The 26137-nt window shown below is 49.3% G+C and overlaps 1 protein-coding gene across 2 annotated transcripts in view; it reads right to left on the bottom strand.

The window, feature by feature from the left end:
• The window catches only part of PPIL4 (peptidylprolyl isomerase like 4), a 202707-nt gene that overhangs the window by 91403 nt on the left and 85167 nt on the right, over positions 1-26137 (bottom strand). For both annotated transcript variants that reach the window (XM_085612253.1, XM_085612254.1), the window contains exon 10: positions 1626-1737. In XM_085612253.1, coding sequence (XP_085468379.1) covers positions 1626-1737 — 112 coding nt within the window. The remainder of the gene's footprint in view (positions 1-1625; positions 1738-26137) is intronic.

Below are 26137 nucleotides of genomic sequence, written 5' to 3'. Positions count from 1 at the left end.
CTTCTACATCTAGACATACTAGAAAGCAATTCGTTGGGTCATATTCAATGTTAGTCAGAAGGTTCAGAAGAGGTTTTGTATCCTGCACATACGATGTTATCTGTTTGACCAGAGGGCGCAGAAACCAGTCAGTATATTGGGAGAGCGGTTCCAGAATCGAGCCAATTCCTGAGACTATAGGTCTCCCTGGAGGAGGTAACTTCCCCTTGTGGATCTTGGGGATGGTGTAAAATAGCGGGATTCTAGGTTCCTCTTGATTCAGAAACGTGTGTTCTTTTTTAGTGATCCACCCCTTCCCAAGTGCATCTGATGTTAGAACTGATATAGTTGTCTTGAGTCTCTTTGTGGGATCTCGGTTGATTTTTCTGTAGAATTTCGTGTCAGCCAACAAAGTGAGACACGCTGTCTTGTATGCCAATGAACTCTGGATGACTGTGGCACCCCCTTTGTCAGCGGGTTTGATTATTATTTCTGTACGATTTTTTAATTTTGTCAGGGCCGTGCGTTCTTTGTTGCTCAAGTTATTAAAAGCATTAACTCTGGGTTGTAGTTCTTCTACTTCCTTGGTGACTGCTTCTTCAAAAGCTAGTACTTCTGGGGGCATCATGTTTGAGGGTGGATAGAAGGTCGATTTAAGTCTCAAATCCGTGTACTCTCCATCACTGGTGACTTCTTCCTTGTCTTGGAAGAAAACTTTGAGTCTAATTTTCCTAAAAAATTCCCCAAGTTCACAGCGTAACTGGAATTTGTCTAGGTGGGTGGTTGGAACGAATCCGAGACCTTGTATTAGGCACAACCTTATCTTAGGAGTTCTCATTTCTCCCCCTCTTCCTTTATCTTGTTAGATCTCCTCTCAGATCTGTTAGAGTATTTTTTGTGCACATAGAGCTTTTAGTATCTCTACCGCCCGATTATGGAATAAGCTCCCGTAGGAAGTGAGACAACTGGTGGATCTCCTACCATTTAGGAAGAGACTAAAAACCTGGCTCTTCCCTAGTGCATAATATGGTTATTCTGACATCTCTCCGAAACATTAGTCTCTCTGTTCACTTATTTGCTAGCGCCTGATAGGTGATAGTGCGCTTTATAAATGCTAAATAATAATAATAAGTGTTGTTTTATAAAATATAAAGTCCAAAAACCCAAATGTGGTTGTGTGGTTTCAAACAGCAGCCCACAAACAAATTCACAGAAACAAATTTGATGCATAGTCTCGTAAGCAGCCTTAAATGAACTCACTCAAAACATTTTTACTAAGTTTACTTCCTAATCTACGTGTTGTTAATATTGTAGAACCACAAATATTCTATATTATGCTGTCATTTTGACTACAGTAAAAAGCAAATCTGCATCAACAAACATACATTTACTCAATCAAACCCCCAAGCTACAAAACAGACATTTTCTCAATTTGTACAACATGGTAAACTCCAAATGTTCATATGTATGTGGTCCAAAATGCATCAGCCTGCCTTTGGACAACAACATAATTGCATAGACGTAATCCATCTCACCAGTCTGTAAATAACAATCCATGCTACCTAATTTATCAAATATTCAAATAACAATTGAATACTGCCTTGTGTAAAACAGAAAACAATAAATAGAGCCACCAGCAAGAGTACCTTTTCCCTTCCAATTTACTTTAGCAACAGACTGGCTAAAATCCACATGGATCCGTCTGTCATCAATGAGAACGTTATCCATTTTGAAGAATGCCTTTTCACAGTCTTCTTCCTGAAACAGAGTTAAATGCATCAAGAAAGATTCAAATCAATCATAATCAGATACAAGCAGAAACAGTCCAAAATGAAATATTGTAAAAAAAGTACATTTAAAACTCATGCTATTTATTACATGCCACTTAGAAACAAAGTTTAGCAATTTGTGACCAGTACACAAAATCAAATCTCTTGGTGCATTTCTGTTATGATATTTTCCCTTCACTAGGAATGACTACAAATCGAAAGATAAGCAGCAATATTTCCTAAACTTCCAACATTTCTAACACTTGTGTTAACTATATAAACTATCATGAACCTCTGATAGAGGTTGGGTTTCCAGGGTAAACTGAAAAGCAACTCAGATTAACAACCATCAGGAAACCTACAAATATTTATAAACATTAAATGGACAACACTGGATACTTGCAAAGCTGTTGTTTTCAGCAAAGTCAATATGAGGCGGCAACAGTGGTGGTTTTAAGTCCTATAGATGTGTCACCGTTATTTTTACTTTGCCCCTCCCTTCACTTGCCACTCATTTACAACCCCTGAAAGAAGACAGGCAATCGTACTGGTGATAAACAACTTTTCACTGCAGATCTGTCCACCTACGTCTTCTGCCTTAATCTGAATGTCACAAGTTGGATTCCCAATACGACAACCTCAGCCTTTTATCCTTCTGTGGTCAGTACATTGAGAGCCACAGTCTTTCATCCTTCCAAGGTCAGTACACAGAGTACTAAAAGTTAGGTACTATTAACATTTGATATTTAGGGCAAATATAAGCGGTTGAAGTGCAGAATGAGGCTTGAAGACCATAAAAGTGTTTAATAACAAAAAAAGGACAAGAACAACCATAAAGAAAGGCTAACTAATGAACAAGTATACTTAGAAACAGAAAAATGCATATTTAAAAAGTGCAGCTTTTAAACTATTAAGTATTAAGGTGTGGTTAATGCTGTGAAGAGTCTACGGCTACAAGCTGGTTTCAGACTGATGTGAAACCAGACGCTGGTCTGTTTGATTGGATGTCTGCCCTGTCCTTAGATATTGTTTAGCCGTAGTATTACAATGGCATGTTATAGTCTTTGAAGAACTATCCTAAGGTTCTGGATATGTTGGTGAATTTTGTATTGATGGGTGTGATGACAGCCTGGCAGAATGTATTGGTTTTTGCACTGCAAGGATTCCAGAGGCAGAGGGGTTAAAATTGTTGGAAATTGTTCATTATTTGGGTAATGATATTCACAAATGCAGTGAATCTTTCCAGCATGGGGCAATTGGTAATGGGCACTTCACATTCTTGAGGTGGGTCATCAGCATGGGTGAGATTTTTCTGCAAACAACTTTTGCATTACTTTACAGTACATTCAGCAGCAAACTGTTAAGAGTGAGACACAAGATAAGCTCCTTTAGGTAAAGCAAAGATTTCATAATCAATTCTGAGATGTCTTTGGAGCATCATCTTCAGTGGTGTGACTGAAAGTAAGCTTTTTTCAAGCGGGTGATTGCCTCTCATTATCCGTGGCTAGTGCTAAGTGGATTTCATCTAGTGCCTATCAAAGGGCCCTTCTTTTCATGCCAGTTTGGTCTCATCATCAGAACCATTTATTTTATTACGATTTGGCTGCAGCAACTTTCCATTTCATGACAGGGGCAACATCACCAAGTGGAGTGATTGCTGCTGAGTAGTAGGGGCTCAGGATGGTTGATGGGGAGTTCAATATAGGCGAGTTTATTTTCATCATGTAGTAGAACCTCGAGCTAAACATTTGTATAATTTTTATCAAGGAAATTGGTTGGTTAAACAATTTTGCGGCTTTTTCTGTGCTGACCTCATCTGATTTAATTACGAGTAATGGGATTGTTTTTTTTTAAAGCAGATTCCAGTATCACGCTATTTATTTTTCGATATCCTCCTGAAATTTGAGGGAAAGTAGGTGAAAACAATGTCAATATATAAGATTAAAACTACAATGTAATTTTCTTTCGGTATTTTTGCAGGAGATCCCAAAAAAAAGCAGCAATAAAACTCATCTGGGCCTTTTTATGTGGCACAAAGTACTGTTGTGCGTAGGAGTCTGAAGGTTACAAAATGATTTGTGATTAGATTTATTAACCAACAAAAACTAAGTCATCAGGTACTGCACAAATGCATAGTTAATGTCGTAAAAGTTGCTGTCCCCACGTGTTTCAGTGGTTTTTTATTTTATGAAAAGGGAACATAAAATAACCATGCGACAAAGAAATGTAAAATACAAAAAGAAAAAGAATAAGTACAAAAAGCAGTACATTCCGAGAATCCACGAAGCATGTCACCATAAATAGTAATATATTAGTACAGCCTGTATGGAGTAAAAGAATAATCAGCGTGGCATTGCAGCCTGTGAGACGCTATTAACAAAAAACAGTGGTTGCCAAGCAGAATACATTGCCCAGGAATAATAAATAGATGGACGGAACAGAGTTTAAGTGAAACTACCAGGCAATAGATTGAAAACCTATAGGATGGATTGTACTGCATGTATCAGTCCGCTGGTCAAAGGATGGATGTAAAGAAGGAAAGACGAGTAATGGGATTTAGGCACAGGGATACCATGGGTCTGGGATTTTCAGATTCCAGCCAGTAACTCAACATCAAAATCCCTCCATTACAAAAGACAAAGAGCCTGAATGGGAAATACACGAAGGATCCGGAAATAGTGTCCTATTTCGTAAATATTCCAGGTTTCTGACCCATTACCAAGACTTTTTCACCTGCAGTTTACCACCAATTAGGCGGGTAACTGGGGCAGGGGAATTCTGCTGGGTGAGGGGAGGTGGGCAGTTCAGGGTCTTGGGAGACTGTCATGCACCAGGAGAGTATTTTCAGCTCCCAACCCATTGTGCACAGAAGGGTGGCCGGAGCACCTCTGTATATGGGTCCACTGCTTCTAATCTAGGCCCACAATTGTCAGATCTGTTATTTGCAGGACCAGAAACACCAGGCTACTGCCCAGAGTAGTAAATACACGAGAATATCATTCCAGGCCCTCATAACATGGGTCTATGACATTAGGGAATGTCTGATCAGGACCAGTACAGAGTTAGGTAATCAGAGAAAGTGGAGTTCAGAATTTAGGTGACCAGTTAAGCAAAGAGATGGTATCGTAAGTGAAAATGGTAATTAGTTGACCATGTCCTCCTTGATTCTGCATAGTGATCATTTAGGTCATTGACAAATGCTTACGTCTATTAGGATGAAAATAAGCTTAGAGATAGGTACCAGGATGTCTAACACATACAAGAAGTTATTAGGAAAGGATTCAGTTTGTTTTTTTGAGGTGAGATATGACTGGGCACATTTCACAGGTTAGTGTATGAACAACTTGTATTTAAACCTTTCAGTTAACTGCAAATTATGTTGTATTGATGGATCAAAGCAACCCCTCCTCCACAGCCAGACTCCCTGTTCTTGATGGTTATATTCTCTCTTTCTGGGACGATATGAACATAGGTGAAGAGGTTGATTCTGTGAACATCCCAAGTAGAGCAAGTTATTGGGGTACATGATCAATGACTGTGGTTAATGTTGGCTGAATGTTTAATATCTGGACTAGCATTTAGAAAAATACTTAGGCAAGAATAGTTCAGAGTGGCAGTGTCAGAGCAAGTATAGAGACATTTAGTAAAGTAAATTTTACTTTACTGACCACTTTATAATTTGAAGAGGGAGGGTGAATTCAGATGATGATTTACTTAGTGATTGCAGGGGGTGTGGGGAAGGAATGATTGGGTGTAACTCGAATGCAGGAGATGAGGTGGGGTAGATAAATTAGTAGATAAGTTCTTTCTAGATAAGAACGTTTAGTGAGATAGGATTTGGCGAATGGAAGAGTGCATATCCCCTCAAGAGGAGAGTGGGGAGACTAAAAAATTGAGTTTAGTTTTAAACTAGAGGGGGCAAATTATCCAAGAGTCCCTACTGTGTATATGAACACAGCATGAATGTAGAGGAATGTGGGGTAGGGCAATAGAATCTTTAAACAATTTGAATTATGCATCAGACAGACAGGTTTCAGTATGCTAGAACTTATGACCTTCTTATTGCGGTATATATCAATGGTGAGGAACAGATGGTCTTTGGGCACACCTAGGTAGGAAAGTCTATGCCCTGGGGATATAAAAAAAAAAAAAAAAAAAAAAAAAAAAAAAAAGAAGAATTGCACGTGGAGGGAAACCTTATCGAAGATGTGGGGGTCTAGTCAGGTTCACCAATGAATCCATTAATGGAGCCAATTAAGGAGGTGGTCCTGCTCGACAAATAGGGATGGAATGTTACAAGTGACATTTTGTGAAATCTACAATAAACAACAACTGAGGTCCGATCAATAACCTATCATTCCTTATTCATGCATCTTTTTGTGGGGAGATGGGCTGATTTTTGGGCATATTTAGTACAATTCTGCTTGTTTGGGTCCTTTTTCAGAAGGGAAATGCTTGATTTAGGTTTTGGTCTACTGTAGTTTGACTCTACAGTTGGATAAATGTTTTCAGGTTTCAGACCTGAAAGAGCAAAACACAGGGTGTGCCAAGTTAGTTATTTATAAACTCTGTGTCTGCTCACTCGATTACATGATGAATATTGATATAATTAAAGTAATGTGGGCAATAGTTGTGAGCTAACACATGGCGGGGTCCTATAAGGATAAGGATGGCGGTGTTAGGTCAGTCATACTATTTTTGTATGAACAAATGAAGCAAACATGTCAAATATTTCTGGTCCCATTTTATGCCTTCATAATCCCAGTAACAAATATCCTTTAGATAGAGGACACATAAATGCACATCATCTTCATGGATCCTAACAACAAAATCAATCTTGAAGAATTGTTTCGCACATGTAAATTATTGGATGAGCCTAATTTTGCTTTGAACCAACAGAGTGAAAATATAAGTCATGCAGTTAACATCTCCAGACACAAGTGCATTGAAGTTCAACTGACCACTCTGTCCCCATATCGCCTCAAACAAGGTCAAAGTCATACAAGTAATCTTCGATCATGATCAGTCTTTTGTTCTTCCCACAAATAAACAACCTAGTCAAGACTGATCGAAGACACCCTTCTAATCTGCTCTAGCTTCCATAAAAAGCTAAAAACACAGTCCTTCAGAATATACGTCAATCTATTTTTGACTTATCCTTTCACTATTCTCCTTAAAAGGGATCATTTTGCGGCAGTGTTCTAGTTTCAAGTAGCCCTTTCTTCGGGACCAAAGGTCGCTAAGGGTCAAGGGTCAAGTGAGTACCAAAACTGCACCACCAGCAGGACTTTTGGGGGGGGGGGGGGGGGGGGGGGGGGAGGGGGGGGGCTGGGGGGGGGGGGGATTCCGGGTGCATAGATCAAAGTCGGAGCTCAGCCCAATGCTTTCAATGGAGACTGGAGGTGCCTGGATCCACACTGCTTGCAGGTTGGTAAATCGGTTGCAGGGTTAAGCTTTGGGGGTTGAGGCCAGCATTGGGGGGGGGGGGGCACAAAGCAGCACCAAACATACACCACCAGTGGCTCAGGGGCTACCGAGTATGGGGTGCAATTTCAGCATCGTGTGCCCAATGCTTTTCAATGAAGATTCTTCTTTTGGCAAACAGGCTGCAGGTGTTTCACCAGAGGTTTCAGGAGGGAGCCCAACGACAGAAGAAATAAGTAGAGATGCAGGGGGCCATAGGGGCACCGTCTTTTCAGCTCACCAAGGCCCAGGGGCTTCGGGTGCTGAGGTGACTTTCGACATCGGAGTCTTCCTACCAGAGCCGGTCTCTGGATTCATGCTGCAGGCGCTGCAGTGGAGATCAGGAGAGGTCAATCAACGCTGGATACGAGGTCAAGGTTGCTGGGGAGACTACACTGCACAGGTGAGACCCTCAGACTCGGGCATCGGGTGCAGAGTGGGCAGGAGACGCCAATCTGCCTGAATCAGGAGTCCTTGGAGTAGGTTTCTGCTGGATAGATCCGCTGTCCACAGGAGATTGGAGTCTTTTTCTAAAGCAGCAATCCTCCCAGGATGTCAGAGTTTGCTGGCTGCAAGACAAGTTGAAGGTTCACAGAAGCTGGAGACAGGCCGGTAGGGCTGGGCCAAAGCAGTTGTCATCTGGCTTCTGCTGCAGGGTGTCTTCTTTCTTCTTAGGTCATTAGAGATCTGAGGGCCAGGTCAGGGGGAGTCCCCAAAATATTACGTTTTGGAGATGTTTTAAGGGAGCAGCAAGTAGGGCGGCCATAATCCTAGCCCTTATTGGAAGATTCTCCTCATCTTCAAGATGAAGGGGACTAAAAAGTGTGCTTAACATCACCTCCTCCATCAGAGGGGTGGATTTGGCAAAAGTGGGCACACCTCCTAACCTTTCCGAGTTTTCCCACCCAGAGTGAGTGTGTAAACTGGGGGCTGCCATCTGCTGCTAAGAGTCGAATCTGGGGGGGGTCGCACTACAAAGGTGGCAGGCCTTTGAAATGTCCTCTTCGAGCACTGGGCCCATCCTGGGGAAGGAGGTGTGACACCTCCGCCCAAGATATGCATTGTTTCTGGTTCCAGAGAGCAAAGGCTGTCTACCTGGAGGCCCACAAACATGTCAGTGTCCACACCAGGGCAGGTAGGTTTTCAGGAGAAACCTCAGAGGTGCCCTCTGAGTACATGGTGTAGCTAGTCTCACACTGGCATCAGTGTGGATTTATTACAAGGAGTTGTTTGCGCTGCCTTTCCTGGAAACAGAGCAGTGTTATAGCTCGCCAGGGAATCTGTTTTTTAACTTTCGGATCGTTTTTAAAAATTGTGATTACTGATACTGGGTTTTACACTCACCTGCATTCCCACGCTGCACATTTGCCTTGACAAGCAGGTTAACAGGTTAGCCCACGCAAGTTTTGAGCGGGGCCGCCATCTTGGTCAGCGGTCTAATAGTTTCAGCCCACACACGACAATGTGCAAGCTAACGCGCCCATGCAGTGCTGCCTTTCCATTAAACAGCTGGGTTATAGCTCGCCAGAGAATCTGTTTTTTTAACTTTGGTAAGGTTTTTAAAAATTGTGATTACTGATATTGTGTTTTACACTCTCCTGCACTCGCACGCTGCACTTTTGCCTTGACAACCGTGGTAACAGGTTGGTCACTTACCCAGAATAAGCTCCTGTCCTGCCCCCGGACCTTACCGGCCACTGCATTCCTTCACGCTTCGCAGGCTCATGGCCCAGTGCTCTGATTATTAGTTATTGATTGTGATTTTTATCTTTGCCTTTTTAAGGTTATCACATCCCACAGACTGCGACCCTGCGCTTTTTATGGCCTCTAGCCACCCTCTCTGGGCTTTCCTCCATGGAGAGCAACACCTCTATAGGGTCGGGGAATCCTTCTGGGATCCTTTATGGAGAGATTCACTAGGTTGGGACCTGGTGGCCCCTTTAGTTCTCACTCACTTTATCCTACACCTCCTACTGGACCTGGTAGATAGAGCAACTATAAAAGACGGCATCACCGAATACTTTACTAAACTGCCTTCTGACACTCTTTTCCCCCCACACCCTCTGGGATGGGTTCAAGGCCACAATCTGTGGAGTGATGTCCTACATTTCTGTAGCCAGGGCTCGGGAGGCGCGTCTGTTTGAAAAGAAATTCACAGACGGCATTCTCTCCCTAGAACGCTCTGACAAGCAACTTCCCACATTGAGAGGCAAGTGACAACTGGCCATACTCTGTGGTCATATCTTGACACACAGAGTTAAAGCATAGTGCTCCCTTTTAGCGCTCAAGCAACAGTGCTACTGGGGGAGGAGGGGAAGACAAGGTGTGTTTCCTCCTGGCACATAGATTGCGCCAAAAACACTCTAGGCTCTAGGTCCCACATCACTAAAATCGAGACAGGTGACCCCAGCTGGGCTATCAAGGAATCTGATAAGCAGGACGCCTTCCTAACATTCTACCAACGTCTTTACACTTCGGGAGGGGGGTGGGAGGGGAGATCAAACTGCAATAGCCTCTTACCTCAAGAGCTCCCCAAGGGCAAATCCCTGGGCCCGGATAGTCTCCCCCCGGCCTTCTACATGGTTTTCCTGCCGCCGCAATTCAAAGAAACTTGCTCAAGCTCTATAACTCATTCATCCACTTCATGGGCCTTACACCTTCCATGTCTAATACAGAAATCACACTCATTCCCAAGCCTTGCAAGGACCAGACTCTCTGCTCCTCATATTGTCTGATAGCCCTGCTCAAAACTGATGCCAAACTTTACACCAAAATGCTGGCCAACCGCTTAGAAGTTCTCCTGCCGGACTTAATAGACCTCGACCAGGTCGGCTTCATACAGCACATACAGGGCTCAGACAACGCCCGGTGCCTTGCCCATCTAGTTGAGAAAGCCCACAGGCCCGCCATCCCTGCCAGCTCACAGGCACGCCACCCCTGCCCTTCTCCTCTCTTTCCATGCCGACAAGGCTTTTGACAGAGTGAGTTGGGCCTTTTTAAGAGTGATTCTCCAGAGAATAGGACTGGACCCAGTCATGGTGAGTATGATCATGGCCACCTATTCAGCGCCAAATGCCTCCATCCGAGTTAACGGCCAGCCGACGTGCTCGTTTCCCCTGTCACGGGGCACCCGGGAGGGTTGCCCGCCCCCCCATCCAGCCACTGCCCCCCCCCCGCTGTTCGCCCTTGTGGTGGAGGCCCTCGCCATCCATCTTTGGCAATCTTCCAACATAAGGAGATCCCTTTTGGGGAGAAATGATCATAAAGTGCTCGTTTATGCGGATGACCTTCTCTTGGATCTTGCGTAGCCAACATCTCTCTGCCCACAGTGGGTCAGGCCCTCCAAACCTATGAGCAAGTATCCGGGTACAAGATCAACCAGGCCAAGTCACAAGCGTTTTTTTCTTTCCCTCGCACAGCAACACCTCCAACACCTACAGGCACTCACCACCTTCCAATGATCTTTGAGTTCAATCCAGTACTTAGGCCTCATTATCACAAACATTTTAGCCACATGGATGCCAGCTAATCGGCCACGCTACCGCAAACAGATACATGCAGACCTCTGGCTCTGGAGACCACACAAATTTCAAGGTTGGGCAAAATCAACGAGGTGAAAATGAACATACTCCTACGGCTCCTATATCTTTTCCAATTGATGCCTACCCCAATCCCTTCTGAAGACATTAAACGATTGCAGGGGGACCTCCGCTCCTTTATATGGAAGGGAAAGCATCCTTGTATCTCCACTGCACTCCTTATGCACACACAAAACTCGGGAGGGCTCACCTGTCCCAATCTCCCGGACTACTACTGAGTTTCCCATCGACGCCACATCTCTGAATGGGTAGTGTGACAGAGTGAAAAACATTGGGTACACATGGATCGTGCTGTCGCCTGGTCTGGGACCTTGCCTGGCTCCCAAAGAAGCATTGCCCTCACAATGCTTACATAGCCACCAGACACGCACAGTACTGGAGATATGGGACAAACTAGCCATTGGGAGCAGTCTGACCACATTCCCATCACCTAACACCTCCACTGCGAGAAACCCCAGCTTCTCTCCCGCTCACCCAGAGACTCTTTCTTGGACTTGATTAAGGGCGAATGTAGAATTTTTCAGGATTTATTCCAGGGACAGACTATCAAACCCCTTGACCTGTGGAAAACTGAATCCAGTCTCCCTGACTCCACCCGCCACCAGTACTTTCAGTTACGGCATTGGGCTTGCCAGACTCTCAACACTTCAGAAGCTACCCGCTGAGTCACCCATTTTGAAAACCTAGTTCACAGCTTCAAAGGCACACGTGGCCTAGTGTCAGACATACGATGTTCTTCAACAAGCACATCTCCTATCTCACTCTCCCTACTAGTGGAAATGGGCCCCAGACAACACTTATTACCCAGAAACAGTGGGAACTGCTGTGGAGAGAGATCCCATGAATATATAGAAGCATCCCCCAGCAGAAGGCAGTCTACAGTTCCAGTGGTACTACACTCCTGCCCGCCTACACTCTATCTAGTCTACAGCTTCTGCCTTTTGCTAGCGCAGTTGGGTGACTTTAATCACACATGGTGGGCATGGCCCTCTCTTACCATCCTTTGGAAGGAGATTTTCAGCCACATAAAGGGTGCTGTGGATTATCCCATCCCGGAAGACTACCACACAATCATTCTGGGGTTGCGCCCTACATCGTTAGAAGCAATGACCCACACAGATTGATTTCTCAGACTTCACATGATTGGCTGCCAAACAGTTAATAGCTCGAATCTGGCAGTGTCCTGGTTTACATAGCTTTGGCACACCATTGCAATGGAACAGATGACACACAAACTGCATTTTACAGATAAAAAGTTCCTGCGTCTATGGACACCTCTCATTGAATACATGTTCCGCCTAGAATTCCTATGCTTTCAACCACCTAGGCTTCGTGACCTTCCCCTGCTTGACTTGTTGGGAGTAGGGAGGACCGTCCCCTTCAACCTCTCGGAGGGCCTGTAGAGAGGAGCTCACAAAATTCAGAGCCCTCCACTGCCTTCAATGCCCCCACTACCACAAACACTCAGATGGAGACCTCCTTTTCCTCCCTCCCTTATTAGTTTTCTCGTTACACTTTCCGAGTAGGCATACAGCGCCACGGGAGCAAAGCTCTATGTTCCTTACCCGGGTCATCATTGCCTTTATTCAGGAGCACATCGGCATCCCCATTGGCCTTCCCATACCCGCTTGCTTGTTTGCTAATTGGTGTTTTTGTTCTCAGCACTGCAAACAGAATTAGAGTAAAAAAATAAATAAAACATTTTTTTTTTTTTTTTTTAATCTGGCGAAAACTAAGTTGATAGGGACTCCTTAAAACATACTTTGGGAAAGAAAATACACAGAGCAAGATGTGAGAAAGTGCCTCTTTTGCATGGTTAGCCCACCACTTCTTGTCTGGTTTTGATGTGGTTTCAAATGCAAAGGGTCCATGTCAACCAGGTTCCCTGCGCCAGTGTTCCTTCCCTAAAACAACCCCCCAATTGGTAATTCTGCCCACTGTAAGTCCCTAGTAAATGGTACCATGAGTACCTAGGGACAGAAGAGGGTCCCTTGGGCCCCTTCACTGGGACAATGCCACTGCGGCCTGTATGCCCCTCTGATGGAGGAAATGACAAAGTCGAAATGGCACCCTGTCTCTGTGCCATGTCAGCTACCACTGCCTGACAGCATAGGTAAGTCACCCCACTAGCAGGCTTCACAGCCCTTAGGCAGGGTGCACTATACTTCTTTTGAGGGTATATCTGCATGAACAGATATGCCCCTACAATATTAGGCACCATTGCCTAATATTGTAAGTGCCAGGAAAGCCACAAGAGTTTGAGACAACTCGAGTTCCAGAACACCAGGATGGCTTCACTGAATACAGGAGTGTTTGGTAACTAACTACTCCTTTCAATAAATCCACACTGATGCCAGTGTGGGCTTTATTATACCATGTAGCCATAGGGCACCTCAGAGGTGCACGCTGAATCCCTACCAACCCTGGTGTGGTCTCTGATCGCCTGTCGGCAGCCAGCCACCACCAGACCGGTTTCTAGACCCCTTGGGTAGAGAGCCCCTGCTCTCTGGGGTGAGAAACAATGCATATCCTGGACAGAAGTGTCATTCCTTCTCCCCAGGATGGGCCAGTGTTTGCAGACGGAAGATTCAAAGGCCTGCTGCCTTTGTAATGCGACCCCCAGCCTCTGCTAACAGCAGATGGCAGCCCCTGGTTTGCACCCTTACTTTGTGCAGGAAAATCGGCAGGAAAATTCAAAACGATAGGAGTGCCCACTTCTGCAAATCCCACCTCTAAAGAGGGGGAAATGAGGTGAAGCACAACTTTCAGTCCCCACCATCTTGCAGATGGGGGCCCTCTAATCAGGGCTAGGTCTATGCCCCCTCCCACAGGAGGGTGGCATAATAGAGGGTGTAGTCACCCCAGCTGAGATGCCCGTTGGCCCTACTTGCTACTCCCCGAAGACGCATCCTAAATTTAGTATTTAGGTGGCTCCCCCAGACCATGACCTCTGATCTGTGACGACCTAAGAAGAAAGTAGACACCCTACAGCAGAAGACGACAACTGCCTTGGACCCAGCCCTACCAGCCTGTCTTCTGCTTCAACCCTGCAACCTGTTTTGCAACAGCAACCTCTGAAACCCCCAATAGGACTGTTGCTTTCAACAAAGACCCCAATCTCAAGTGGACAGCGGACCTGTCCAGAAGAATCCAACTCCAAAGACTCCGGATCCTGGCAGATACGTGTCTCCAGCCCACACTGCACCCGACGCCCACGGGCGAGTCAGAGTGGCTCACCTGTGCAGTGAAGTCTCCCCGGCGATCCTGACCTCGTGTCAAGCTGTGGCAAACCTGGTGCCACAGCGGCCCCTGCTGTGTGAATCCAGGGGCTCCCCCGACCCCAACAGCTTCGGTAAGAAAACTCCGACGTTGAAAGGCACCCCTGCACCCTAAGCCCCTGGGTCTGGGTGAGCTGAACCGGTGGTGCCCCTACTACCCTCTATATCCCAACTTACCTCTGCTGTCGTTGCGTCTTCCTCCTGCAAACTCTGGTGGCACGCATGCAGTCTCTTTGCTGAAAGAAGAATCGCCATTAAAAAGCATTGGGCGCACAATATGTAATTTGCACCCTGCATCCGGCCGCCCCCGTAACACTGGTGATGTACGTTTGGTACTGCTTTGTGGTCCCCCTCTGCTTGTGCGAACCCCCAAAGCGTGGCTCATGCAACAGATTTACTTACTTGCAAGCAGTGTGGCTCCAGGAACCCCCTGTCTCCATTGGAAAGCATTGGGTCGAACTCCGATTTTGACCTCTGCACCGGACACCTCTGTGCCGCTGGTGGTGCAGTTTTGACATTTACCTGACTCCTGGCCCATCGTGACTTTTGGCTCCAAAGACTGAGATTCTAAGTTAAATACTTACCCATTTAACCGCAATATTGTTTTCCCAAAGGATAACATTGGACTGTTGTGGTATTGTGCAGCCTATGGCGTGGAATGTTATGAATTGGAATGTGATGGAGTCACTGGAGCTCTGGATTCTTATTGTGGTCAGTTGCTCCAGTGCCCCTTCATTGCGAGACGTACTTGCTCCAGTGCCCCTTCATTGCAAGACGTACTACCTGATTAAACCTACAATTCAACCTTTAAATCGCCTGGTTTCTTCACCACAACTGTGTGAAAAAGTTTCCAAGTGTCAATTTTTCAGTGAAAAGTATTTTTTAATCAAAAACGTACTTACCTGATTACGAAGACCTGGGTCTTAAAGTACAAACCAAGTATCATTTTTATAAAATTGGTAGTGTGTCCATTATTGATTTAAAAAAAAATATTTATTAGTTTCAAAACATTTTTTTTTCGACATTTCCGTTAACAATATGCTCTGGCTGCTCCCATAAACAAGTGAGGTGTCCATGAACTATATTAAACTGCACTGCATTTCACCAAAACAGATCTCCGTAGGAGCCCCAGCGTGATTGTGAGTTAGACACAATTATAGCAAACCATAATAAATGAGGACCATAAGAAAGGCACCAGAACCTCAAATTTTAAAGAAAACAAAACACGAATACACCTCCCCACCCTGTTACCCCCCTCCCCTCCCCGGCATGGCACATAAATCAGGATACTATAAAAATAGAAGGGTTTAGTGCATCAGCTCGCTATACAGATATTATACAGTACATACCAGAAAATTCTACCGCTATAAAGTTAAATACAGTCTGGGGCACGTCAGGGTCAATTAGGCAGATGCGGGAACAATCTCCATCAAGGCGAGACAGCCAGATCGCTAGTCGAAGATTCCACCTCCGAGTCAGCCTCCGAAGCTTTTAATAAGACCACCAATGCTTCCCAAGCCCTTGCAGCTTCCAAAGCTTTCTCACTGCGCGCGCGGCAAGCAGTTTGTAGTCTAAAAGTGCCCTCACATCCCGCCCATTTAATGAAATCAGTTCTTCATCTCCAAATGCTCGGACCCCTCTTAGCCTTCCAAAGTGCTGTAATATCTCTTTTGGCCAACAGTAGGCCTAGATCCAAGAACTTGCTAGTTATCTTGTTCTTGGAGGTGTGGGGGAACCAGTGCAGCAAGCAAGGGCCTATAGTGGGCTCTATCTCTCTCTCAGTAACATCACTTAACAGCGCCGCTACCTCCTCCCAATATGTTCTCAGCTGGGGACAATGCCACATCATGTGGTGGAGGTCTGCACCCTCCATGCGGCATCGCGGGCAGAGAGCTGTGATCGTGTTAAAATATTGATTAATCTTCGCTGGGGTAAGATATGCCCTATGCAAAATAAAAAAAATTACCAGCTGAAAACGAGCATTCCTAGAGCTTTTCCACGCCCGTTCAACCAGCTCGGCCCACACCTTCTCAGGGACCTCAACACCCAAGTCCTCCTCCCACTTCTGCTTTAGCTCCAACAACGGAGTCAGCCGCTTGTGCGTCATTCGCCGGTAAAAGCAAGTAACTGCTTTAATAGTTTCCGCCACTAATACTACATATTGGCAAGCCATGGAGGTCTGCGACTCAGACAGCCCCTCTCTCCAGTGCTTTTGAATGGCCGAGACATGAGCCGAATTAAGTAGATAGTCCCCACGAGGCAGATCGTACCGATCCCGGAAAGCCTCAAATGACAACAGGGTATTATCTTCATATAGGTCACATATTGCAATCAGGCCCCTCTCTCCCCAATCAGTCAACGCTGTCCAGTTGCCCCTGTGTGGTAGAGAAATACACAAAGGAATCTCAGGTGTGTAGTGACGCGCAATCTGCGCTCTCCGCTGACTCCTATTCCAACAAAACCGGAACGTTCTCAATTCAGCAGTAAGTGCCTTGAGCCGCAGTAGCAGCTGTAAAATAATACGAGCCAATACTACCTACCCAGTTACCCGGCCACCCTCCCGCTCACCCACTCCTCGATATTCCAGTGCCACTGCTTGGGTAAGCCATTGCAGCTGATCCGCCAAATAGTAGGTCTCAAAATTGGGTACCGCCAATCCCCCTTCCGCCTTCGGACACATAAGAGTCTGCAAGGCCACCCGTCGCCTTCCAGCAGCCCAGAGAAAACTCGTGACCATCATTCGTAGCCGTTTGAAAATCGATGCCGGGATCCAAATGGGGAGAGTTCGGAAATAATAATACAAGAACCTAGGAAGTGCTATCATTTAAAGAAGAGCCACTCGGCCCGCTACTGAAAGCGGCAAGGTCCCCCAAACTCCATGCTGCCCTGAAGGCCTTGAATGGCTCTGCCCACATTGCCCTCTAGCAAATCAGCATGTGTGTGATAAATACGGGTCCCCAGATACGTCAAGCAACTATACCCATCTATTGGGGTCGTGGGGAACAGACATGACTTCGCCCAGTTCACTCTGAGTCCCACCACAACCTCTAGGTCTTGGGAGTAATTGTTGCGCTCCGGCGAGGGCAGCATCCGTGTCTGCTAGAAACATAAGAAGGTCATCAGCATACAACGTGAAATAATGAGTGATACCGCGCACCTCAAGCCCCGAATACCTCCTCCCAGACCGGGCCTGTGCCGCTAGGGGTTCTATGGCCAGGGGGGAGAGTGGGCTCCCCTGCCGTGTCCCTCGACTCACCTCACGCGCCTCCGAAAGCAAGCCACCCGTTTTGACCCGAGCCATGGAATACCGGTATAACAGTGCCATCCAAGCCACGAAATCAGTCGCCCAAACCAAAAGTGCACATGACCTGAAACAAATACGGTCATTCTAAGCTGTCGAAAGCTTTTTCGATGTCCACCGAAAAAGTGGCAGCCGACTCCTTCGAGTATGTATCAGCTTCCAATATGCTAAGCAAACGCCGCACATTAATGCCAATGTTTTGCTTCGGGATGAATCCCGCCTGGTCTTCGTGCACCAAATGGACCATATGGGGAAGTAGGCGGGTCGCCAAGATCAGACTTAAAATCTTATAGTCAGTGGTCAGTGGGCGATAAGCGGTCCTATCGAACAAGTTACTTACCTTTGATAACGCTTTTTCTGGTGGATACAGTATCTGCCTGTGGATTCCTCACCTTGTGAATATCCCTGCGCCAGTAACATTCGGAAACTTTTGTAGCAGTCCACGCCGATGAGGTCGAAGACGACGTCACAGAGGAACGGCACAGCTCGCGACTCCGCTGACGTCACCGGCTCCATAAGAAGACCTCGTCGGCGTGATGACGTCAGTTCCGCCCCTTTTTTCCGTGCCTTCGTGGCACACGGACGGACAACAATATATACACAGTACACAGATCAACACACATAGTGTGGAGAATAAATAGAAAGGCCAAAGAAAGACACAATGCCTTTGACAGTAACATATACATTTTGAAATACCATCATTAGAATAGTAGACTAAAACATTATTAATAGAACCTTAGGTATAGAAGGATGGACAACGGGGAGGCGGGTGGGTCAGTGAGGAATCCACAGGCAGATACTGTATCCACCACAAAAAGCGTTACCGAAGGTAAGTAACTTGTTCTTCTGATGGATACATCTGCCAGTGGATTCCTCACCTTGTGAATAGATTCCACAGCAGTCCCCACTCCCGGAGGAGGGTGTCCACCCTTCTATACCAGAAAGTCCTGAAGGACGGATCGAGCAAAGTGTCCGTCCCTCCTCACCTCGGTGTCCAAGCAATAATGTTTTGCGAAGGTGTGGAGGGAGGCCCAAGTTGCCGCCCTACAAATGTCCTCCACAGGAACGCCCCTAGACAAAGCAGAAGTGGAAGACTTTGCTCTAGTGGAATGAGCCCTTAAACCCTCTGGAGGTTCCTTACCAGCCAGGGAGTAGCATATCTTGATGCACAAGACAATCCACCTGGAAAGGGTGCGCTTGTGCACTGCTCTGCCTTTCCTGCAGCCAACAAAGCCCACGAAGAGCTGGTCATCAACTCTGATGTCCTTTGTTCTGTCCAGGTAAAAGCTCACCGCCCTCTTAGGGTCCAAGCGGTCATGTCTGTCCTCCTCCTTGGAAGGGTGAGGGGGGAGGATAAAAGGTAGGGAGGGTAATGGATTGCCCCAGATGGAAGGGAGTTACCACCTTAGGCAAAAATGCAGCCCTGGTCCTGAGTACCATTCTTTCAGCATGAATGGTCAAGAACGGGGGTTTTGAACTCAGAGCTTGAAGCTCACTTACCCTCCTCGCCGAGGTGATCGCAATGAAGAAAACAGTCTTGAAAGACAACAGTCTCAAGGGACACTTATGTAAGGGCTCGAAGGGAGAACCCATAAGATAAGTCAATACAAGGTTTAAGTCCCATTGAGGCACAATAAAGGGAGGAGGATGAAATTTGTTTGTGAGGCCCTTGAGAAACCTAAGCACAATAGGCGATTTAAATAACGACGGCTGATCCGGCAGGCAAAGGAAAGCCGACAAAGCCGATAAATATCCTTTTACTGTAGCCACAGCAAAGCCTTGCTGAGCAAGAGAAAGGGCAAACTGCAGAATGTTAGACAGACGAGCCTTCAAAGGATCAATTGACCTCTCGCCACACCAGAGTACAAATTTAGACCATCTATAGGAATATATGGATTTGGTCGAGTGATGTCTGGCAGACAGAATGACATCTACCACATCTGGCGGGAGAGAAAAAGAATTCAGGTTGCCCCGTTCAATCTCCAGGCATGAAGGTGTAAGCTCTGGAGGTGGGGGTGCAGAACCTGCCCCTCCGACTGCGAGAGGAGGTCTGCTCTCAGAGGGAGACGGAGCGGAGGGCACAAGGAGAGGTGGAGAAGGTCTGTGTACCACACCCTTCTTGGCCAATCCGGGGCGATCAATATAACTTAGGCCCGGTCTTGGCGAATCTTCCTCAGAACCCAAGGAATCAAGGGAATGGGAGGAAACGCGTAAAGGAGTCGTGAGCCCCAACTCAACCGAAACGCGTCCCCCGAAGCTCCCTGCATCGGTTACTGGAGACTGCAGAACGACGGGCAGTGAGCATTCTCGTGAGTGGCGAACAGGTCCACCCAAGGAGTCCCCCACATCCGAAAGACGTGACGAACCACCTCCGGATGGAGCCTCCACTCGTGATCGGCAGAGAACTGCCGAATGAGACTGTCTGCACGAACATTCAGAACCCCGGCCAGATGATTTGCCATCAGACAAATCTGATCGTCCTGAGCCCAGGACTATAGACGCAGGGCCTCTCTGCATAGACAAAGAGACCCTACTCCTCCCTGCTTGTTGACATACCACATCGCGGTCGTGTTGTCCGTCAGGACTTGAACAGACTGACCGCGAAGGGAGGAAGGCCTTGAGTGCCAAACGAATTGCCCGTAACTCCAGAAGGTTGATGTGAAGCAACCTTTCCTCTGGAGACCAAAGACCCTTGATCTCCAGATCCCCCAGATGAGCACCCCACCATAAGGTGGATGCATCCGTTATCACTGTGGCCACCGATGGAGGAAGATGAAAGGGCTTTACTTGAGACAGATTGCCCTCCACGCTCCACCAAGACAGATCCGCTGCAGCTTCTCTGGAGATCCTCACAGACTCCCCGAGATCTCCCTTGTGCTGATACCACTGCTTGCGGAGGCACCACTGGAGCGCCCTCATGTGCCAGCGTGCATGGTTGACCAACAGAATGCAGGAAGCGAACAGACCGAGCAGGCGAAGGACCTTCAGAACCGGAACGACCGCTCCGTTGTAAAATAAAGTAATCATTTCCTGTATGTCGAGAATCCTTTGTGGAGGAGGGAATGCTCGACACACAGTAGTGTCCAGTACCGCACCTATGAACAGGTTGCGCTGAGAGGGCACCAGGTGAGATTTGGGCATGTTTATCGAAAAGCCCAATTTGTACAACAGCGGAGTTGTATCCTGCAGATGATGCAGCACCTTCTCTGGCGACTCTGCTTTTATCAGCCAGTCGTCCAGATAGGGAAAAACTGATATCCCTGACCTTCTGAGATGGGCTGCCACCACTGCCATCACCTTCGTGAAGACTCGGGGTGCAGAAGTAAGACCAAACGGTAGGACCGCAAACTGATAATGTTGCGACCCTACCGTGAAACGGAGATACTTTCTGTGCGACTTCAGGTTTGGGATGTGAAAATACGCATCCTGCAAGTCGATCGACACCATCCAGTCCTCCGGATTCAGCGCTTGAAGAACCTGAGCAAGGGTGAGCATCTTGAACTTTTCTTGTTTTAGAAAAAGATTCAAGATTCTGAGGTCCAATATCGGACGCAATCTGCCATCCTTTTTCGGAATCAGGAAATACCGGGAGTAGCATCCCTGACCCCTCTCCTGCTCTGGAACCACCTCTATCGCACCTTTCTGAAACAACTTCAGGACTTCCTCCTGCAGGAGAAGACGGTGGTCCCCCGAGCAAGCCCCTTGACAAGGAGGGGAATTTGGAGGGAATTCCCGAAAGGGAAGGGCGTACCCATTTTCTACAAGATCCAGAACCCAGAGATCTGTAGTTACAGATTCCCAATCTTGTAGAAAATGGGTAAGCCGGCCCCCCACAGGACCAGCATGATCCGGAATGGCAAATCTAGGGCTGCTTTGCGGTGGTGGGAGGGGCTGAGGAAGAGGAAGAGGAGGAGGAGGAGAGTTGCCGGCCACGAGTGCGACCCCTGATTCTTCCACTGAAACCTCTGGACGAGGAACCTTGCTGCTGCTGCTGCTGCTGGGTCTGTCTGTAGGGTCGAAAGGATGTCCTTGCAAATCCTCTGTACCTCTTTAAGCTCTTCGAATACTTCATCTGACTCCACCAATTCTCCCTCTTCCGCTTCCTCCTGAAGGTACCTCTGCTCTTCAATAATCCTCTGAGTCTCCCTTCTGGAACGAATCCGAATCATCGGCGGCGCCGTATTCGAATCCAATGGCGCCGGCGTCGAACGTGGATCTGCCGGAGCCATCGGCGTCGAACGAGGTCGAGCCGGCGCCGGCGAGGATGGAAGCGGCGTCGACGTCCTCGGTACCTTCTCCAACACGCTTAGCGCGGACTCAGGTGCGAAGCTTCGTACCAGACGGGGGCCTATCCCCGGAGGAACTCGCAGACAGAGCAAGAAGTCGCCATCACGAACTCGAATTAGCCAAACTCAAAATCGAGGGCGAGTTGAAATTAGCCGAGAAAAAGCTAGCAGTGGAACAGATGCGAGTGCAAGGAGAACTAGAAGAGAAGAAACTCCAACGGGAACACGAAGGAAGGAGACTTCAACTGGAGCACGAATGCAGCTTGAAGGAAATCGAGCTAAAAGCAAAAAGCGAAGAAGCACAGCCCCCGGGAAACCGAGAGGCGGCCTCCCCGGCAGAGCAGAAGGTCCACATCCCCAAGGATGTGGTCAAAGAATATTACAAAAACTATGACATTCAACAGTGGTTCAGGGCATACGAGGTCGCCATGACCTCCCATCGGGTCCCGCAGAAGGATTGGGGGGGCGGGTTGTGGGGACGATTTCTGAGCAAAGGGAGACACACCCTGCTGGACCTACAAACCTCCATGCAGACCTCCTCCAACCACATGAAAGAGGCCCTTCTCACAAGGTACGGCCTCACCCCGGAGATGTACCGCCAGCGGTTCCCGGACTGCAGGAAGATCCCGGGCACCACCTTGGTGGAGTATGTAAACTTCTTCAGCCGCGCATTCGATGGGTGGATCAAGGGCAGCAAGGTAACCACCCTAGAAGAACTAACCGACCTTATGTTGTGGGAACACCTGGCTGCGAACTGCTTTGTGGAACTGCGCCAGCATCTGCTCGACAGCAAGCTCACGGATCCGAGAAAGCTGGCTGTCGAGGCGGATCACTGGACCAACACCCGGGTCTCCCGGGGCCCTGTAGGAGAGTACCCCCGAGCCAGTCAGGGACCACCCCGCCAGAGAGGGGGGGGGGGAACCAGGGAGGGCAGAGAGAGTCCCAGTCCAGTCCCCCGAAAACCCAACCTCCGCCTTTCCCGGAACCCCCACCAGCTGTATCTGGCCCCCCCGTGAGACGGGGGCACCGGGTGACCATCACTTGTTTCCGTTGTCAGAAGCCCGGGCATTACGCCAACGACCCTGAATGCCCCATGGCCCCACACATCACCCAGGCAGCACCCCCCGCTAGACAGATAGCCAGTGTAGCACTGGGGGAGGAGGTTGAGGAGACCGTAGAGTGGGAACCCGCAGCCATGGCCCTAGTATCCTTAGGAGATAGAGAAATGGTCCCTGGAAGCCTCCTGCCCTCCAACACGAAGAAATATGGGCAGCTCGTAACGATCAATGGCCACCAAGTAGAGGCCCTTCGTGACACCGGGGCCAGCATCACCGGTGTCCTCAGTCATTTGGTCAACGAAGACCAGGTCCTCCCCAACGTCTTTTGCCCGGTAATTTCCGCTGACAATACGGAAAGTCTGTGTAAGGTAGCCCTGGTGCCTTTTGAATGGGGAGGGGTGGCCGGTAACTGAAAGTCGCAGTGAGAACCTCCCAGCCAGTCGACTGTCTCCTGGGAAACGACCTGGAAAGTTCCCCCTGGAAACAAGTCGAGCGCAAGACCCACCTAGGGATGATGGGTCTCCCTGAGTGGGTGTGCGCCACCACCCGATCCATGGCAGCCCGACTGACCCCCCTTGGGGAAGTCGACGACGCCCCGACCACTGAAGACAGGATGGTCCCCGCCGAGGGTCTCCACATCCCCCCACAAGGAGGGTCGGTCGCCAGTGACGAACCCCCACCTTCCGACTCCGCACAGGTCACCGAGTTAAGCGATCTGCCCGAGTTGGCCCAGTGGCGCCACGAGGGGGGCCCCTCCCGAGAGGAGTTCTGCCGGGAGCAGGCTACCTGTCCTTCCCTGGTCGGGCCCCGGCAACAAGCAGAGGCCCAGGCCGCGGGCGACCAAACTGGAACGCACCGGGTATATTGGGAGAATGACCTTTTGTACAGCGAGCAGAAGTCGGTGGAGCTAGGATCCGCCCGGGTGCTGGTGGTACCCCTACGCTTCCGAGACCTCCTCCTGGAAGAGCCCCTATGGCGTAAGTGGGACGTCCTGCTCCCCTGCCTCCTGTTCGCCTACAGGGAAGTTCCCCAGAAATCCTTGGGGTTCAGCCCCTTTGAGTTACTCTACGGGCACCCCGTCCGGGGGCCCCTCAGCCTGGTCAAGGAAGGGTGGGAGGCGGCGCCCCGAGGCCACCCCCGAGATGTGTTCCGATACGTCCTGACCCTCCGAAACCAGACTAGGAAGTTCCGAGAGATGGCCGAGGCCAACCTGGAGGCGAGCCAGGAAGAGATGAAGAGCTGGTACGACCAGAATGCCACTCTGGTCGAGTTCCAGCCGGGCCAGCAGGTAGGGGTCATGGCCCCCGTGAAACCCAGCGCCCTCCAGGATAAATGGACCGGGCCCTTCAAAGTGATTGAGCAGAAGAGCCAGGTCACGTACTTGGTGGACGTCCAGTCACCACGGGACGTCCTCCACGTGAACCGCCTCAAGCCTCACTTTGTGCGGACGGAGCTGAGCCTCCTGCTGGCCACCGATGACGGGGCAGAGGAGGAGTCGGATCCCTCCCTGATATCCTGTGCACCAAAGAGATGGACGGCTCCGTAGAGGGAGTGAACCTCTCCCCATCCCTCACTTCCCAGCAACGTGAGGATTGCCGCCAGCTCCTAGGGCAGTTTTCCGACCTATTCTCCCTGGTCCCCCAAGTCACCGACTGGTGTGTCCATGACGTGGACACCGGAGACAGCCCACCGGTGAAACACCGCGCCTACCGAGTCCCTGATCGGGTCCGGTCCTGCATTCAAGCCGAGGTCTCGAAGATGTTGACCTTAGGAGTGATCGAACCCTCAGACAGTCCCTGGGCCAGCCCCGTGGTCCTGGTCCCGAAGCAGCTGCCCCCGGTGTCGCCCCAGAACTCCGCTTCTGCGTGGACTACCGGGGACTCAATGAAGTCACCCGAGCCGATGCCCACCCCATTCCCCGAGCCGAAGAGCTCATTGACCGACTCGGGGCTGCTCGGTTCCTCAGCACCTTCGATCTCACCTGTGGCTACTGGCAAATTGCGCTCACCGAAGGAGCCAAGGAGCGGTCCGCCTTCTCCACCCCGGATGGGCACTATCGCTTCCGCGTGATGCCCTTCGGGATGAAAAATGCCCGGCCACCTTCCAGCGACTGGTAAATAGAGTCCTGGCCGGGCTGGAAAAATTCAGCGCTGCCTATCTAGACGATATCGCAGTTTTCAGTTCCGAATGGAGTGAGCACCTCCAGCACCTCCGGAGGGTGCTAACCGCCCTGCGCCAGGCAGGCCTCACCGTGAAAGCCAGCAAGTGCCAGATTGGGCAAGGTTCGGTAGTCTACCTGGGGCACCAGGTCGGAAGCGGCCAGGTCGCCCCTCTACAGCCCAAGATCGACGCCATCCTAGCCTGGGAACCCCCAACTACCCAAACGGAGGTCCGAGCCTTTCTGGGCCTCACGGGCTACTACCGAAGATTCATCCGGGAGTACGGCAGCCTAGTCGGTCCCCTCACGGAACTCACGTCCAAGAAACAACCCAAGAAAGTGCAGTGGACCCCTGCCTGCCAAGAGGTGTTCGATGCCCTGAAAGCGGCCATGTGCACAGCCCCCGTCCTTCAGGCTCCCGACTACTCCAAGGAGTTTGCGGTACAAACGGACGCCCCCGAGCATGGAATTGGGGCCGTCCTGTCCCAGGTGAATGACCAAGGCCTAGACCAGCCCGTAACCTTCCTCAGCCGAAGGCTGTTGCCCAGAGAACAGAGATGGAGCACCATTGAGCGCGAGGCGTTCGCCGTAGTCTGGGCCCTCAAGAAGTTACGCCCCTATCTGTTCGGCACCCATTTCAAAGTCCAAACCGACCATCGCCCCTTGCGATGGCTCATGCAGATGCGAGGAGTAAACCCCAAACTTCTGCGGTGGTCAATCTCCCTCCAGGGGATGGATTTCACCATGGAACATCGCCCTGGTACTGACCACGCCAACGCCGATGGCCTCTCCCGGTTCTTCCGCCTCAGCGAAGAGAACCCCCAAGAGGATGGGTAGTTCTCTCCGGCTTTCAGCTGGGGGGACGCGTGTTGACCCGGCCTCGTGGCATGGCCATCCCTGTCCCCGCACCACATAACCTGACCCATGCACCTCACGCAGCCCCCGAGCACACGGCCTAGCCGATCCTTCCCCCCAGAACACACACGCACCCGACCCGGACTTCCCCGTCCGTGGCCTTCCTCCTTTCGGCCACACCGGGCCCGCGTGCCCACTTCATGCACCATGATGGCCGCCCGGCCCCAGCGCAACCCTGGCCTAGAGGCGCCACTCCGGCTGGGGGACATCGCGCTCCCATTGGGATGAGAGAGGGAGGAGCAGTTTCCATCCCACCTCTGAGCTCCCCTGGGAAGGTGGGTTTCGATCGGCCCGCCGGTCTCCCCGAGGGCTGGCTCCACACCTGCTGGGT

The sequence above is a fragment of the Triturus cristatus genome, chromosome 6 (assembly GCF_964204655.1).
Source record: "Triturus cristatus chromosome 6, aTriCri1.1, whole genome shotgun sequence".
NCBI lineage: Eukaryota > Metazoa > Chordata > Amphibia > Caudata > Salamandridae > Triturus > Triturus cristatus.
Note: the sequence above shows the minus strand (reverse complement) of the source record. Positions and strands in the feature narration are given on the sequence as shown.